At 44.2% G+C, this 15,284-nt stretch overlaps 1 protein-coding gene and 1 long non-coding RNA gene across 5 annotated transcripts in view; one reads left to right on the forward strand and one right to left on the reverse strand.

The window, feature by feature from the left end:
* LOC149330036 (uncharacterized) overlaps positions 1-15,284 on the forward strand; it is a 287,954-nt gene that overhangs the window by 39,219 nt on the left and 233,451 nt on the right. Inside the window, exon 2 of the long non-coding RNA XR_016285433.1 lies at positions 998-1,039. This is a non-coding gene — a long non-coding RNA (uncharacterized LOC149330036). The remainder of the gene's footprint in view (positions 1-997; positions 1,040-15,284) is intronic.
* LOC149330038 (xibalbin-1-like) overlaps positions 4,145-15,284 on the reverse strand; it is a 156,015-nt gene continuing 144,875 nt past the window's right edge. For all 4 annotated transcript variants that reach the window (XM_089560746.1, XM_089560747.1, XM_089560745.1 and 1 more), the window contains exon 5: positions 4,145-7,411. In XM_089560746.1, the coding sequence (XP_089416872.1) occupies positions 7,270-7,411 (142 nt within the window). In that variant the 3' untranslated portion in view covers positions 4,145-7,269. The remainder of the gene's footprint in view (positions 7,412-15,284) is intronic.

The raw sequence follows: 15,284 nt of genomic DNA on the forward strand, positions 1-15,284 counted from the left end.
AAGACCCCCTTCTGGGGGTACTACAGAGGGGGAGGGGTTAACATAAGTCCATATAAAATATTTTCCACTTGACAAGTGCGATGTGACTTCGTCTAGGAAGGTGGATGGACAGGTGATGGCTGCAATTTCATGGGAAAGGTCGTACCAGTGACTTGCTGTTTGGAGGAAAAATGACTTCGAAAAAGTAGTGGTACGAGCCCGTTGGCGTGAAACTTTAAACGGATGACCATTTCATTTGACCGTTTGACCGGATGGCCTTTCATTTTCTATTGGCTTGAGAAAAGGCAGAAAAGTTTGACTGTATGTTTTAGGCGACAGATGTCGAGCTTACTAACGAAACGAACTGTTTTGCCGAAGTAGACAAAAATAATGCATGGACTAGCTCTCTGTCATCTTTTTCGTATTGAGCTCTACGAACTACGTTCACATTGTGTACCATTGGGAATCCAAGAATGAGAGGACGCAATATTTGAACGCGTCATTACATGCTCTCAAATATCAAATAGTTGTGTAAATCTTCGAAAGTATGTACTGGTACTGTGATGTGATGGTGTGGTGTGCGTTAAGAAGTCTTGTGAAAAGTTCTTTAAAACTGGCGCTCTCACGCTCAGCTTCTTTATGAGAAAGAGCTCCGGAAAAACATTCGGTGTTTACTTGTCTGGATTTGAGAAGACCTTTTAAAGCTTTTTTCTGTGGGGGTTGGTAAAGTTAAGCTGTAACTTTGCTACAAAACCTGTGCTGTCATCCCGACCTCCACTACTATCACCACCGCCAACATGTTTCTCCACTGTAACTATTTTTAAAACCAAGCACTTCCTGATCGTACGTTTGCGGTATATTTTAAAGTGTATTTTCAATTTTTCAGAAGCTGTTACTCGGTTTCTTTTCGCCTAGTTGGCGCTGCTGGCCAAACTTGATGTGATACCGACAAGCCTAAATCTTGAAAAGTATTTGCCCCCTTTTTGAGAATACCACATGGTTGTCATTATATTTTCAGGAAGAAGGAAAGAACTGGAAGGCCAAGACTTCTCAGGATGACGTAAGTCGGCGACCTCCTAAAATATCCATCGTACCACCTGCCTCCAAAGCAGTAGATATTGCGACGCAGCATTTCTTAGATATCCACATTTGTTACAAAGATTTCTTCAAGACTTCACCTGAAATTGAAGTTTGTGTGCACCCAGTCGGAGCCTCTGGTTCGCACGGGTGGCAGACGCCAAGCAAAGCACTCGTTGTTCACCAGCAGCGAATGTGCTCCTTCGTTTCCAGAAGAAAGCAAGAAAGCAACGAAGAAAAGGCATTCGATACACTGGCAAGAGTGCCAGAGCAATGCTGTCCTGATCTGGCGCGAGCAAATTGAGTTAAGGAAACTCTGTACGTCCCTGACCCTAAATTCTGCTGGGAACACAAAAACTTCTTTTGTTTCCATGGTTTCGACTCCCGGAAGTAAAAAAAAAAAATCCCGTGTGGCTCACCGTGTGTCGACGCCGAGGCCACTCGAGAACAGTTGTGGCAGACTGGTAATAGAAAAAGCGCTTAGGAACAAATAATGAGATCAGTACCTGCTGCAGGCTTGAAAACAAATTTCAGGGGTTTCTCGCGCAAGCTTTTGCCGCGAGGAATATTTTTAATGGATTCGAAGGATTTGGTAAAAGTTTGCTTTTCGTCTGTCCCTCATGTATATTCGCACTGTGCCTCCTGCAACCAACGTAGTGCTGTTATTCGTTGACAGGGTGGGCATATTCCGGATCCCATCACCGCTTGTCAATAATTCTATAATTAAGTTACAGACGCATAAATATCTTATGGTACTTTCGCTTTCCAGTGCTGCGCAACTCATTAGAAAACATGAGTCACTACGTGAAAGTCCGGTACGCTCAGTATCTTACTGATAATGGGATTTAGCCTTCTCTGCATTTCCGGTTTCAGTTTGAGCAATCAAACGACAACTGTAGCGTTCCAAGTCAGAGAAGATACAGTTAGACATACAAAAGCTGCAATACATTAGTTTTTGTTTCCTTGCTGCCATTCCGACTTTTGGAACAACCTAACGAATGAGTTAGAAGGAATTAAGACCACCAAGAAGCGGCTGCATTGCAGTTTGTGGATGCCTCACGTGACTTGATACGCACTTGTCGCGTCTGCAGGCATCGTCTACCAACTGAAACTGCAGAGGAAATGAATTCAATTAAAAATGATGTATTTAGCGCTGACCAGTTCCACGGGGTGACTTATGTCTACTAATGTCGTACGCATCATTCAAGAGCAAAAACACACTTCAAAAAGCTTTGTGACTCTAGTCCTTAAATGTTAACTCTCGCATGTCTGTGTTCCCTGGCGAAGCGCAACAGTGGAAATGTAAAATAACATGACAAAGCCAAGGTACATTTTGTACCAAGGTGTTGTAAAGGTTTCAACTGGTGGTGAAGAAAAATGTTTAAAGCAGTGTTGATGGTCCTTCCAACTAACGAAAGGTATGTGAGAATAGGCCGGCACTTCTGGCCACTGGATGTGCATGATTGTGACAGCTAAGTAAAGTCGGTAAGCCGCTGGGAACGCCATTACGGGAGCAATATTGAAGTACATAAAACGATATTAAAGTTCATTTCCAGGTAGACCATGTAGCACTGACACTTTAAATTCATTACACTGTGGCTAAGGTATTCGGTAAAGACAGGCCTGATCGGGGATTGTGAATGTTAACGGGTACACAGAATCTAAAACTTCACTTACAGAAGTCGTAAATGGGTGCCAGCGCTTCATAAGCGACCACAGGCTTTCATATTTGCGACATAATTAACGTCAAGAAAGCTGCGACACTGTGACGTCATTGGGCATTGACCATACTTAAACAGGCGCTGAGAGGCCAGGCATTGGTTGAAGCTTGCCCCACCGCACTAAACATAATGCTAGAATTGTGTCAAGTGGACCACAACGTTGTCATTGCAGTCTTCCTAGGGGACCGAAAGCGCTACTCAAGCAGCGCAAAGTTAGTCGAAATGTCCTAAAGAAGATATTTATGAACTACAAGCTTTTACTTTATTTTCTCACAGAATGAACAAAAGTTAAAAAAAAAACATCGATTTGAGATGCTGATAAGCAGTGGACAGAAAACAGCTTCACAATTTCGATACCTGTATGAACAAAAGAAGGATGATGAGGATGGTTTCAGCTACACTACTTATCAAAAGTGATCCCTGTAATAGTGTTCTTTTTTTATTAAGGGCATGGAGATAGCGGGCAGAATTTATCTGCCTTTAGCTCCGGGCTCCAATTTTTTTGTGATAATGCGAAATGAAAATTCAGTTCAAATCAGTCTGCGTAGAAAGCGGCAAGGCACTGAATAACGGTACACTGGAAGCATATTGGTGGCTCTAGAAAACAATCTGCCCTTGGAACACTTACGCTTGGATTACGGCTGCTGTCAGACCACAAACGATGCATCGTTTTGTTTATTGGGGAGGTTGAGGTGCAACTCCAACAAGCCTTGAGGTTTCACACTTTTTTAAGCAAAAAAAAAATGCAGTTGCAATATCAACCGATACATATCGGCTCATCGAATGAGCGATGATTTTGATTTACATTTCTATATAGGCTCAGAAGCTCCGGCATAATTTTTAGGCATGCATTTAAAGCTACTGGTTGGGAAAGCTTTATGCGACAAGGTCTCTGCTTCCAGTCGAGCACTATTGGCGGCTGGGAAACACGTGGAAAGCTCTAACTAAAAACCATTGACTGAGGTGTGCATCGCCAAAGTCCCATCAGTTCTTTTATGCAAGGGCCTAGTCATGTTGTCTCACAAACCAAGCACTAAATCTATACTTTTGTCTTAAAATTATAAAATGAGAAGCATAGATATATTTGTCGTTAAATGCAGGGCTAACAAAACGCCTCCCTGTATTCTGAGATTTCCCAGCCTGGCGTACCTGAATATGGTAAAATCTTTCTCTTTAAGCTAGTATTTGAGAGATAGGGCAGACAATCACCCTGCATAACAAAAGAATGCGGCAAAATTACGTACCAGATAAGCATAGCCTAAAGGGTTGAATGGTGTGCATTGGTTTAATTGCAGTAAAACTTTATTCGTGTCAAGAACTTTGACTTTAAAACTGCGTAAGCGTGTTCAACTGTTCTCTCACGTTGGTGCTTGCAGACACGAAGGGTGGTTTATTACAACTATCTACAATGCATAACAAAGAACAACACAAAACTTTGAGTTCGATTTGCAGTTCCCAACATTAGGTACGTGTGGGGAGACAGACAGGCGCACATCAAGCACAACGTTTCGTCGATATAGATGCTCTATAGATGCGCAGTTGATGAGCACACCAACAACATGTATTTTTTTTTTATCTCAATTTTCAAAAGTTTACTTTTCACAATGCAAAACGAGTTTGACATACACGCCTCGGCTTTTCGCCATAGCAGCATGCAAGAAACGACACACGTTCAATCGTACGCTTGCGAACAAGGAGCACAGTTGCGGCAACGTATACAAAAGCCACTCAATCTCGCCACGGCTTTGAGGAAGCGCACTTAAAGCGAAGTGCAGCGTTGAAGGCTTAGACAACCCTCGCCTCGGCGCTTACTCTCCTACTCCCCCAGACATGCTATACGGAGGTAGCAGCCATAACTTCTGGTTTCTCACAAATGACTAGAGCACAGGGTTGCTGCAATAAAAGAACTCATAGAAATTCAAAGGAAAATCATTTTGTATCACGAAGTCCTTCCCTCCTGAAAAATGCTGTGATGCAATGACTTCATTGGAGGTCTACCATAAATATCATACATATATCAATAAACGCCATACAAGTCGATACGTTGTAATTTAATTATAACATCTTTTGATAATTTATGACGTCTGCATTACAAGACATCTATAAGGTTATTGCATCACAGAACTGTTTTCAGTAGGGTCGGAACCTTACTCTTTTTAATCAAGAAGGTCATTAGCACTACAGGACATTAACTTAATTAGCACAACGCCAAATTAGAGTCCAATACTTTTTGGCTGGAGGTGAAACGGGATAAATGATGGGCGGAATTACTACGAACACCTGCGAGCAGTTATGAACGAAAAGGGGCAAAGCCGACAAACTGCAAACGAACGATTACTAGCATTGCTCTGTTAACGCGCACAGCGGCAACATCAATATCAAGGGTAATTTACAGATCGAGACGTCTAGACTTTCTTACAAGTATATACATGCATAACAACACGTGAACTTTTTTTTCTTCTTGGAATGAGAACACACATTCTTTCTAACATGTGCAAAGCATCGCGGCTCTGGCTTCAACAGCCAGAAGTCAGGTTGCCCAAGGCTACAAACGAACTGCCGCTGCTAGATATCTCTGAATGCTAGCGCGCTGCCCACTGGTGGTAATTACCAGAGGCCGCTGTTCATTTATTTCAAGCGCGATTAATTTATCATCTGTTGTTTCTTAATTTCAACCGTAATTCATTTACAGCGCAGTCTCGAGAAATTGGGCCTTCTAAAGCAGCAAAATTGATGTCTATAGTAGTTAGCTAATGCTCGTACTCAAGGCGAGTGGAAATGAGAAAAAATGGGGTCGACAACCTTTAGCTTCAAAATGGTCTGAGCAGGCTCTATGGCGAAATGCCCAGGAGAAGTGAATCGCTGAAATCAATCATCTTATTAAGTCTCTGACATGCACGGTGGGTAAGAAGGCATCAAAGTTTGTACGGAATTAGCGGCGAAGTTTTGCTTGTAAAATCTTGCTGTTGTAAGCTTTCCGTTGTAAAATCAGCACAGCTGCTTTTGGTCAAATTGTACCTTATATCTCTGGTTGGTTTATAAGAGTTGAACGTCCCAAACAAGTCACGCTATGAGGAACGCCGTAGTGAAGGTCTCCGGAAATTTCGACCACCTGGGGTTCTTTAACGTACACTGACATCGCACAGTATTACACGGACCACTAAAATTTCGCCTCACCTCCATCGATAGTCTAACTTGCCTGATTTGAGGTGAAGATAAACCCGTATCTTATTTGTGCAAAGTTATGAGAAATAAATCGTTTCATCCCTGTTTCAACTTCTAGCTGCGGCAGCTTGAAGCCTGGGGCAAAAGTTTCAACGTCATCACTATCAGTGCACTCCAAGGCAATAGAGAGGCGGCTGAAATGACAAAGCTGCCTTCAGTAAAGTCAAACTTACACCAAATCCTGAAGAACTCCACGTACGCTTCGGTATGTCGCACCGAGCACAAACAGTAGGGTACAGAGTAGAGTCGCGTTTACAGAGGTTGACACATACACTTTTCTCGCCAGTGATAAATGCAGTCGCCGGACACGCTGGGCATGCGTTTCAATTCACGTGCCGAAAAGGAACAAATTCACTGCCCACACTATATAGGATTTTTTACTTAGGTGAATCCGCTTGTTCATTGGCTCAGAGAGGCGAAGCGTACGCCAGGACTTAAAATTGTGACCAATACTATGCTCGCGTTTCAATAACTGGGGAGGAAGAGACACCTCGAGATATACAAACTTCGTTTGACACATCAGCACGTTTCTACAGCTTTCCTACGCAACAGCAGGAACTGCAAAAAGCTCAAACGTCAGCTGAATGCAAAAAACCTCGCGCACCAACACCACGCCACAAAGAAGGCGATGAAAAAGAGGCGAACAAAGCTCAGGTCAGGAAAAATGCTTTCGCGAATGCTTTTCGCTTTGACTTTCGTCAAACTTCGCATGTACTATCAGCGTCAATTGAAACGCGAACAAGCCAATTGAAACGCGAACAGCACAACTCGCAGATATTATACTAGGGAGGCAAAATACATGAGCAGTTGATTTTCCCACCGAAGCCGAAAAGACCGCTCTTCTGAAATGTTAATAGGCCACGCCTGTATTTCACCTCCAGCCTCTAATATGCTTGACTTTTTGTGCTCGCGTTTCAGGTGCTTTGTTCGCATTTCATTTGACGCTGATAGTACGTTGTTGATGAAGACAGGCCACGGTGGAACGCAGCGCCCACGTACATTTGAATAAACAGTGTGATACCCTCGGTTGGAGTCAGCGTCTTGTAACAAAACAACTAAACAGCTACCGCGAAGGAACTACGAGATACCACAGAGAGAGAGAGACATAGGCTGCTGCGGCTGTTTTTTTTTTTTGTGTGCCGTTTTTTCTTCATAATTTCATCTCTGCTTCCTCCTTCTTGAGAGTTGTTTTGTAGGCATGTCATTCTTTCCGGTGGTGATTGGAGGCTCTCCTTTGAGGGAGTGGGTTAAAGGGGAGAGAGGGTCTTCACTTTTTGCCCCACTTCTGGAACAGGCCCATCCTCTGGCAACGACAGTTGGTGCCCCACAGGTTACAACGGCACGATGAGTTGTAGCAGCAATCGTTGGGTCGGTGGTCGCAACTGCCTCCGCGACGAATGCAACTCCTCCTGCGAGAAAAAGAGACGGCAAAGACTTGTTATGAATTTATATATGCTAGGCGTCTGCATAAATTTTTATGGCGTTGCAGTTATAAGGGGTTCCTCAGTAAAACTTCAGAACAAGGCTGCCAGCGTTTTGGCTGCTCTGTAGGAACTAAACGGGCGAGTTAGATCAGTGTCGCACTGTTCTATGATGCCGACAACTGCCAAGCACATTTCGATGGCATGAGCAGAAATGAGGCATCCTGGGTAACGCATCCTTCGCGCCCCGCTTGGATCAGTCGAACACAAAGGCTGCATTTTTGAGAGCGTTCACTTCATGGCCCATAAAGGCCGCATCAAATGTCACGCAAAGGGGCCTCATAAGGCCACATAACAGCCATCTAGGCCTTATGAGACCTTCTATAACGCTTCTGTGGTCATCCTTTCGGTGCCCACATAAAAGCCACCTAGGCGTCATGGGGGCTTGCATAACGTTCCTGCGGTCGCTCTCTAGGGGGCCACTTAAGAGCCATGTAGGTGTTAGGCGACCATATATGTGCTCCGGTGGTCACACCAAGGGTGGTCGAAATTGGTTTGCGGAACGGAAGCTCCGGAAACCGGAACTCTCTTAGGATTAATTTCGCACCTTAAAAATGAAGGCTTAAAAAATAAATATTTGGCTAATAAGAAGCCTTATTAGGAGCAACAAAATTTATGGGACACCGTGTTGAAGAAAAAAAAACAAAGAAATACCTTATATATTGTTGTCTACAGTGTTATTATTTGATATTATTCAAGTTCCGCAGCCTTTCGACTTGTGCGTTTATTGCGAACTATAAGCTGTATACAGCCGTATACTATGCTTGTTCGTCTCGATCATTTAAGCTGTTATTGCGTGTATTGTTAAAATTTTATGGTCAGATAATCATTTTTGCTTGAGGGTCAGTTGGACGTGAAAGATGCCAAAAAATTTTGCTTGGTATAGGCAGAGTGTTTGTGCTCCGAAAAACTTGAAAATGAAGAATATTCTCCGTGACCGCGTCACCCGTATTGGCATTTACTAATGGGTATTTTTTAGATGTGTAAAATGCAATCGAACACGTACCCGAGTACCGCTTCTCGCCGCATCTGCGTCAAATCCATCGCGCACCATGCATGTATCAGTATTTCATGTCTTACTTAATACTGTCGTGGGTAAATTTTTGAAACCATGATGGACCAGAAGAGTGTAGCAAGGAGTGGCAGGGGTTGCAGGGGAGGCGCATATTTACTAGGCTTTCTTAGAAAGCGTTACAAAGTTTTCAGATGTAGCCCATGTTATAGACAGGTCTCTAAAACGGAAGACGTGAAGGAACACGTGCGTGTTCTCTGGCAACAAATTTAGAGGTGGATGCAGGGTCCATTGTTCTGACCTTGTTAAGACTTCCCCGTGGTCTCCGCGGTCTCCTGTAACTACCGCCAGCACTCTCCACAAATCAAGCATACAGACAGCAGTCAGAAGTGTTTATCTAGAACCACGTTCGCATCACTGTACGTGTCAGATCTCCAAGCCGAATACGATTCAGACTTCCGTGTTTTAAATCAACATCACTGCCTTGAGGATGCCTCACGGCAGTGTAATTACACTGTAATTACACGGTATTTAAGCCTAGTAATTACACTGCAGAGGCAAGCGTCGTAACGACGGTGGTAAGGCACGGGCTTGCAATAATCAGCTTAAGCATACCAACGGTACGGTTCTGCAAAACTCAAAAGATAAAGAGTCTGTGGAGGAGACGCAGACAAGGATTCAATCGGTGCATCTCGGAGTTGTGCGAGTTCAGAAATATGGAGACGGGTTTCAGAAGCAAAGGGAATTGAAAAAAAAAAAAGAAGCACCTGAAAAATCTCTCCATCGGGACAGAAAATACCGAGCATCACCTCTGGTTTCCCGAAACGGAAACTATTCCTAGGGGAAGCAATTGCAGCCTCGCTCTGGTACGAGGCTAGAGTATACTGTTCTTGATGCGATACGAAGGAGCCAATGAGAATGAGGAGATGGAAGCGGAGATAGATGGTGAAATAACTCCATGCTGCTTTTTCTTTATTCATGCTCGCCGAAGAAGAAAGGCGTTTGCTTTCGCTAAAATGATGGCTGTGCACTGTTTTCCTATGTTTTATCTTGTTTCCGTGCTCGCAGGCCACGGCTGTCACGCCTCAGTGGTTTCCACTGCGAGTAGGAGAGGAACTTCGCAGTATAGCCAGCATTTCGCAATGTTCGTCGCAGTGCGAGTCATTTCGAAGACCATAAAAGAGAAGGCTTTCATGTGACTCAGCGATAGCAGCCGACCCCTTTTATGCTGCTTATCTAGCGTTGTTCACGGAATAAAGTCATTTCATGTAAAGTTAGTTGCATGTGAATGAATAGTACATTCAATACGCGAGAGACCGAGCAACATGAAGCATGACTGAAAAATATATGTATGTGCAAGAAGATACGTATTTAAGGGAGAACGACGTGTCGGCACATTTATTTTTGCGCTCTGTGCTGGCATCCCGTGGCAAGCATAGGTTACCACAACTAGTCATTTCGAAAGCTTGCTTCCGAAACTGATGAGTTTTTGTGTTACGTATTGATGTCGCTGGGAATACTTTCTGTGATAACATACGCCGGAATCTTGGGAATATGGGTTTTAAAATCCTAAAACGAATTCCTTTCAGTCACAAATTTTGACATCTTTTTCATGTTTAAAGCTTAGTTATCGTCGAGCATTTTTTATAGACAAGTAGTGCTTGGAGCACATTTCGCAGCTTTCGTGGTGATAAGCTGTATACTTTCAAACATTTCAAAAAGCAGAGGTTGCACTAAAGGAATTATGTTGCGAATTTTCGGAACATAGTAATGTGATGCTGGAAACGTAGTAATGTTGACAGGATTTGGTTACACGGTAAGCAGGATGTTGAAAGCATGGTTGAGATCTTGTTTTGTTAATCGCTGAAAGTGTTATTGTAGATTAGGTTTTTTTGTTAGGTGTTATTTTAGTTCGTTGATATTTAATACTGCAGTAATAAGGCCCTACGTAGACATTCCCTGAATCTTTAGCGCTTGGTGCTATAATCATATAGGCTTTCAATTAAAAAAAATATTTTAAACTAAGAACACTTGAAGCCGCAACTTTTGACGAAACCGGAACTAAAAGCCAAGTTTTTGGTATTCACATCAGCGAGCGTATAACTTGGTTTTAACAGCCCACTTAGACGCGTCATATGTTAAAGAGCTATGTAGCCGAGTGCTGTATTAAAAGGGGTGTGGCATGGATCTATTTTGAAAGTCAGGAAACGAGACCGCGCTTGCAAAGAGTTCTGCCTTTAAGAATTTCCGGACTTTAGTTATCAGGGCCTCCACGAAATGAAAAAATAAAATAGCAGGCTAAATTAGCTACGGTGTAATGTATGAAAAAAAAAACATGTTTTTGAACACTTTTAGAAGCTACGGCAAGCATTAATCAAAGCCTCAGAACAAGGCAGTATTTTTCCGCCTATGAATTTCTTACCCGGAGAGCTGTTTCGTGAGCAGTCGTGCTTTTTAAACACATATTCATTTTTACTTTTGTGTTTAGAAATTGGAATTTCTCTGCTTTTTATTTGCGTTGCCGTTAGTTCTTGCGCTCAGCCTTCGCCTACGTGACAGCTCTGTCTTCCCACCGACAAGCATTTCTTTCCTTACATGAGAGAAGCCAACAGCCACAGAAACCAAGGGGCACAGGGGATTTTTAATTTGTTTACTTTTTTTGTGGTGTTGATCAATTTTTAATATTACTGAATATGTTATCGCTTAAAACTAATTGATTTGAAAAGCAGAAGCTTTTTACATGAGGCAGAGAACGTGTCGAGCAAGAAAAAAAACTTCCCACGAAAGCTATTACTTTTATTTACTTTCTACAAACCGAAAAAGCTATTGCTTCATATTGAGGATTGTCATGCGGAAGAGTATTGTAGCGCGTAAGAAATTATGTGTATGAACACACACGGCATCGTAAACGTGTTACAAAATATGTGCTTTCTGAAAAGATGTTGCGCAATATACAATGGGTGACTCGTGTAAGAAAAGGAACAGGACTGGAGGACGGGCTATTTGTGGGCGCAGAGGAATTACCAAAGGAACGGTATGTCGTTATCTTCAAGGGGAAAAACACGCTTCGGACAAAGAAATCGGACCGCACTGCCTCTCCTACAAATGAAATTTGCTCGCCGCATCACGCCCACACTTCATGCCCAGACCGTGGTTTCTCGCTGAAAGGCTTCTGGCTGTCCTGTTGTCGACGAGACGGGGAAGACGTCCCGCTTGCTTTTTCCATTTTGGTTCACTTTCACCTAGTTTGTTTCCCTTGCTCTTCTCACCGCTCCTCAATCTTGACGGGTCGGCATGCGACTCTCTCAATAGCCCGCCAACGCCTGTCTCCCGTGAGAGGGTCGCGATGCCGTAGAGTTAGCGACGAAGCGCAGAGTTCGACCGCTAGCCGTTGGCGTCGATGCGTCGGTCACGATGTCTTGTCCAAGAGAACCGCCGGCCGAACAAAAGTAAGGGCGTGACAATCAACCCTATCGAGAAAGAAATGAAACAAAAAGAAAAGTAGAACACCAAAGACGACGAGGGGCGTCACCAACCCGGATCAGCCAGCCGTGAGTCCGACAGTCACAGCGTCGAGTTTTGCCCACGCGTTCGTCAAGCCTTGGCTCCCTATCGCGTCCACTCCTGCGAAGGCGGTTTCCCCTTGCCTCTCCCGCATTCGCGAAGGCATCTCGGAACGTGTGGGGGAAAGGCGCACAAAGCCAAGGGCACCGCCGTCATTGTTCTTCGGTTCTGTATGCCCTGACTGTCTTGGGGACAATGAACAACATCGAACGCCATTGCGGAGGACAAGTGAAGGACCAGACCCGCAGGCAGTGGAGGGACAACGCGTCGATGGCTTGGACATCGCCAATGCCCACGCAGGAGTGGACGTGCCAGCTTTTTTTTTTTTACTACCACGATATTCAACGTACTACATACTGCCACGAATTCCCCCAAGGATCTATAGATAAAAGGACACGATAGCCACGAGATTCTGGGGCGTAGAACAAAGATAACGGTGCCTTTCGTTCCTGTCTCTCAACGACCGGATCTTTGTACGGGCGGTCGTATGAAAAAGCGGAGGCAATAGAGATCGAAGCGAAGAAAAAGAGAGCTTATTGCTTCCGGCTTGAAGAGCGCCACTTTTTTTGTCGTCCAGTGGAATAGTTCCCAGACCGAATGGAGGGTTTGGAGGAGCCGCATGTTTTGCTTGTTTTCTTTCAAAGTAAAAGTATCGACTTGTTTGCGCCCTTAGAATACACTGAAGCCTCGCGTGCTCTCAGAAGAAGGATGAGTGTTTTGATTCCTTATCGACCGCATAGAGGAAGGGCTGGTACACCATTTGATCCCGAGGTTGTTATTTTCTTATTGCAGGGTGAACGATAAAGAGATTGGAGGCAAAACAGCCCAAAGTTCGATATTGGGGAACCGCTCTAGTCCGTGGTTTTTGTTCGCCTATGAACTTAACGTAGGGCTCTGCAGCTATCAGAGTGAATGCAATCAAGTACTTGTCTAACGCCGTCAAACACGGAACGCTGAACATTTGCATGGACAGTGCGTAGCATCAGAAACTGAAGTCAGAAAGAGTGAGTTAATAGAAGAAAAAGTGCGGTCAAATGTGTTGTAGGCAAAGGTCGCTCTTGGAGTTACGAGCATGTCGTTAAAATTGTCATCATGCGCCTTTGTCTTCTTAGTGTTCTGCTAAGTTTTCGGTGCGAAACACCTCACCCGTATCAATCTGTTCGGGCAAAGATGCGTTGCTTTGTGGCACTGCTCCTTTCTACTTTGCTCCAGTTGCCCTAGGTGGCACATACTTGACTATCTGCTCTGCGTTCAGTTTACAGCTATTAAAAGTTGAGGGAACATTTATCTCCCGCGTAGTCTAGTGTTTAAGAGTGGGACACAAAGTGGAATCCTTAGGCATGGGTGTTAACTCTTTCATGTCCGCGCCTATTCCCATCGATAGCCCGCTATCGATGGTTTCAAGTTCGTATTTTCCCGCTTTTTGAAGCGTTCCTGCACAACTAGCGCTATCCAGTGTGAAATAAAGGAACTCTTCTTTCAGTTTCGCTTTTGGTTTGACTTTTTCCGCCAAGCGGTGATTTTTGAAGCCCCTCCGGAGTCAGCTGACTGGCGCTCCTTGTTTCCACCATGGCGTCGACGTCGCGCGCTGCTGCTGCGCCGAACCGCGCGTTTCCACAGAAATTGATGCTCCTGAGAGTTCGTTTTTGGACGAGAACAGCAGCAGTGAGGATTCAGAAGACGACTTCGGCTCTTCAGACTTCAGCACCGACAGCGAAACTGCGTCAGACCGAGCCGGAACGTCAACAGCCATGCCTCGGTAAGTTTCGCTTTCTCCCCCGAAATGTTCCGCTTTTGCTGCGCGCTTATCGGAAAAGATCAGAGTGTTCTGAAGGTCATAACTCTTATCTGCAGGGTGTCAACGTCTTTCGGGCGGGATTACTTGCCGCCGGCAGCGCAGAGAGTCGTGTTTTCGGCTCGAAGACAGCCAAGTGTCGACCTCGGCGTTGCGCGCCGGAGTGTCGCACGGCGCTCGGCGGCGCGGTCGTCAACAGCTTCATACTTTTTGACGCGCATCGCCAGCAGCATCCCGAAGCACCAGAATTGTCGAGGACATCAAGATTTGATCAGTTCACGTTCAGACTTTAATTGATCGAGCAACTCCTCGGATTTCATGAGCCACATCCTCAGGACCCCTATGTTCGCCCTCTGTTTCCGCCTCGTGATTCACCTCAGGGGCTGCAGCACAAGCCGCAGAAAATGCAAAGTACCGGAACTGCAAATTGTGCTACGAAGAAAAAAAGGTGGAACAAAAAACAAATGTTTTCTGTGAGACATGTGCGGCCAACCTCTGCTTCACGGCAACAAGGAACTGTTTCGCGCGGTGGCACAATAGTCACTAGGACTACTGTTTCCTTTCCTAGCCCAGCTAATACTGTTCGCAGCAAACTAAAATTTGCTGCAATGTTGCATCAATCCCTGTTGTAAAAAATGTACATTTTGAAATTTTTTATGTGTTATTTTTGTGACGGAACTTTGATGTTTTTGTGTGTTTTTCTTTGTAGCTACAATTTTCTTTCTGATAATTTTTTTTTCATCTCTTACTCAAAAAAGCATGTTTACTGTCACTAATAAAAATGTGAAGAGAGTTTCCTCCTCTACAATTCGGTACCATACACTCCTGTACCAAGCAAGTTTTGTTAAAGAAAAAAAATATTAATGATATGACATGAGAACCACCATTTTCCCCGCGGACAGGAAAGAGTTAAAAGAGCTCTGAAAGGGACTGTCAATAAAGTTGTGGTGTTCCTGCGGCCATGGTAGCTAATTAACGACCATATCTAGCCACCTGCGTAATGGCTATTTAACTAATATGCATCACGCAGCAGCTTGAGACGGAGCAGGGCGCCAGCACAAAAAAGTCGCTGGAAAGGACTCGCCTACTTTCGCGCGCGATTGTGGGTTCTCTGCTGCATGTAGAAGTGAATTATTTTGCTCAGGTCTTCATGAAGACAGGATCTAGAGATTGAGCGAGCTTATTTGCTCCCCTGAGGAGGTGATTCCGAGCTCGTTTAGCTAAAAATTATTCTTTTAATTCCACTTTCAATACTGAGCAGTCTGACACGAATCCGAACAAGAAAACAGATATTTGCTCACATCCTGGATTACCCATCTCCGTTCTCTCAGATAGACGGCAAAACAAACTGCCACCGAGAATCAAATAACATCGCCAGAAATGACAAGAATACAAATCGAGGAAGTTTAGAGAATACAGTTTCAGTACTG

Source organism: Amblyomma mixtum, chromosome 9 (genome assembly GCF_055824585.1).
Source record: "Amblyomma mixtum isolate Tamu chromosome 9, ASM5582458v1, whole genome shotgun sequence".
NCBI lineage: Eukaryota > Metazoa > Arthropoda > Arachnida > Ixodida > Ixodidae > Amblyomma > Amblyomma mixtum.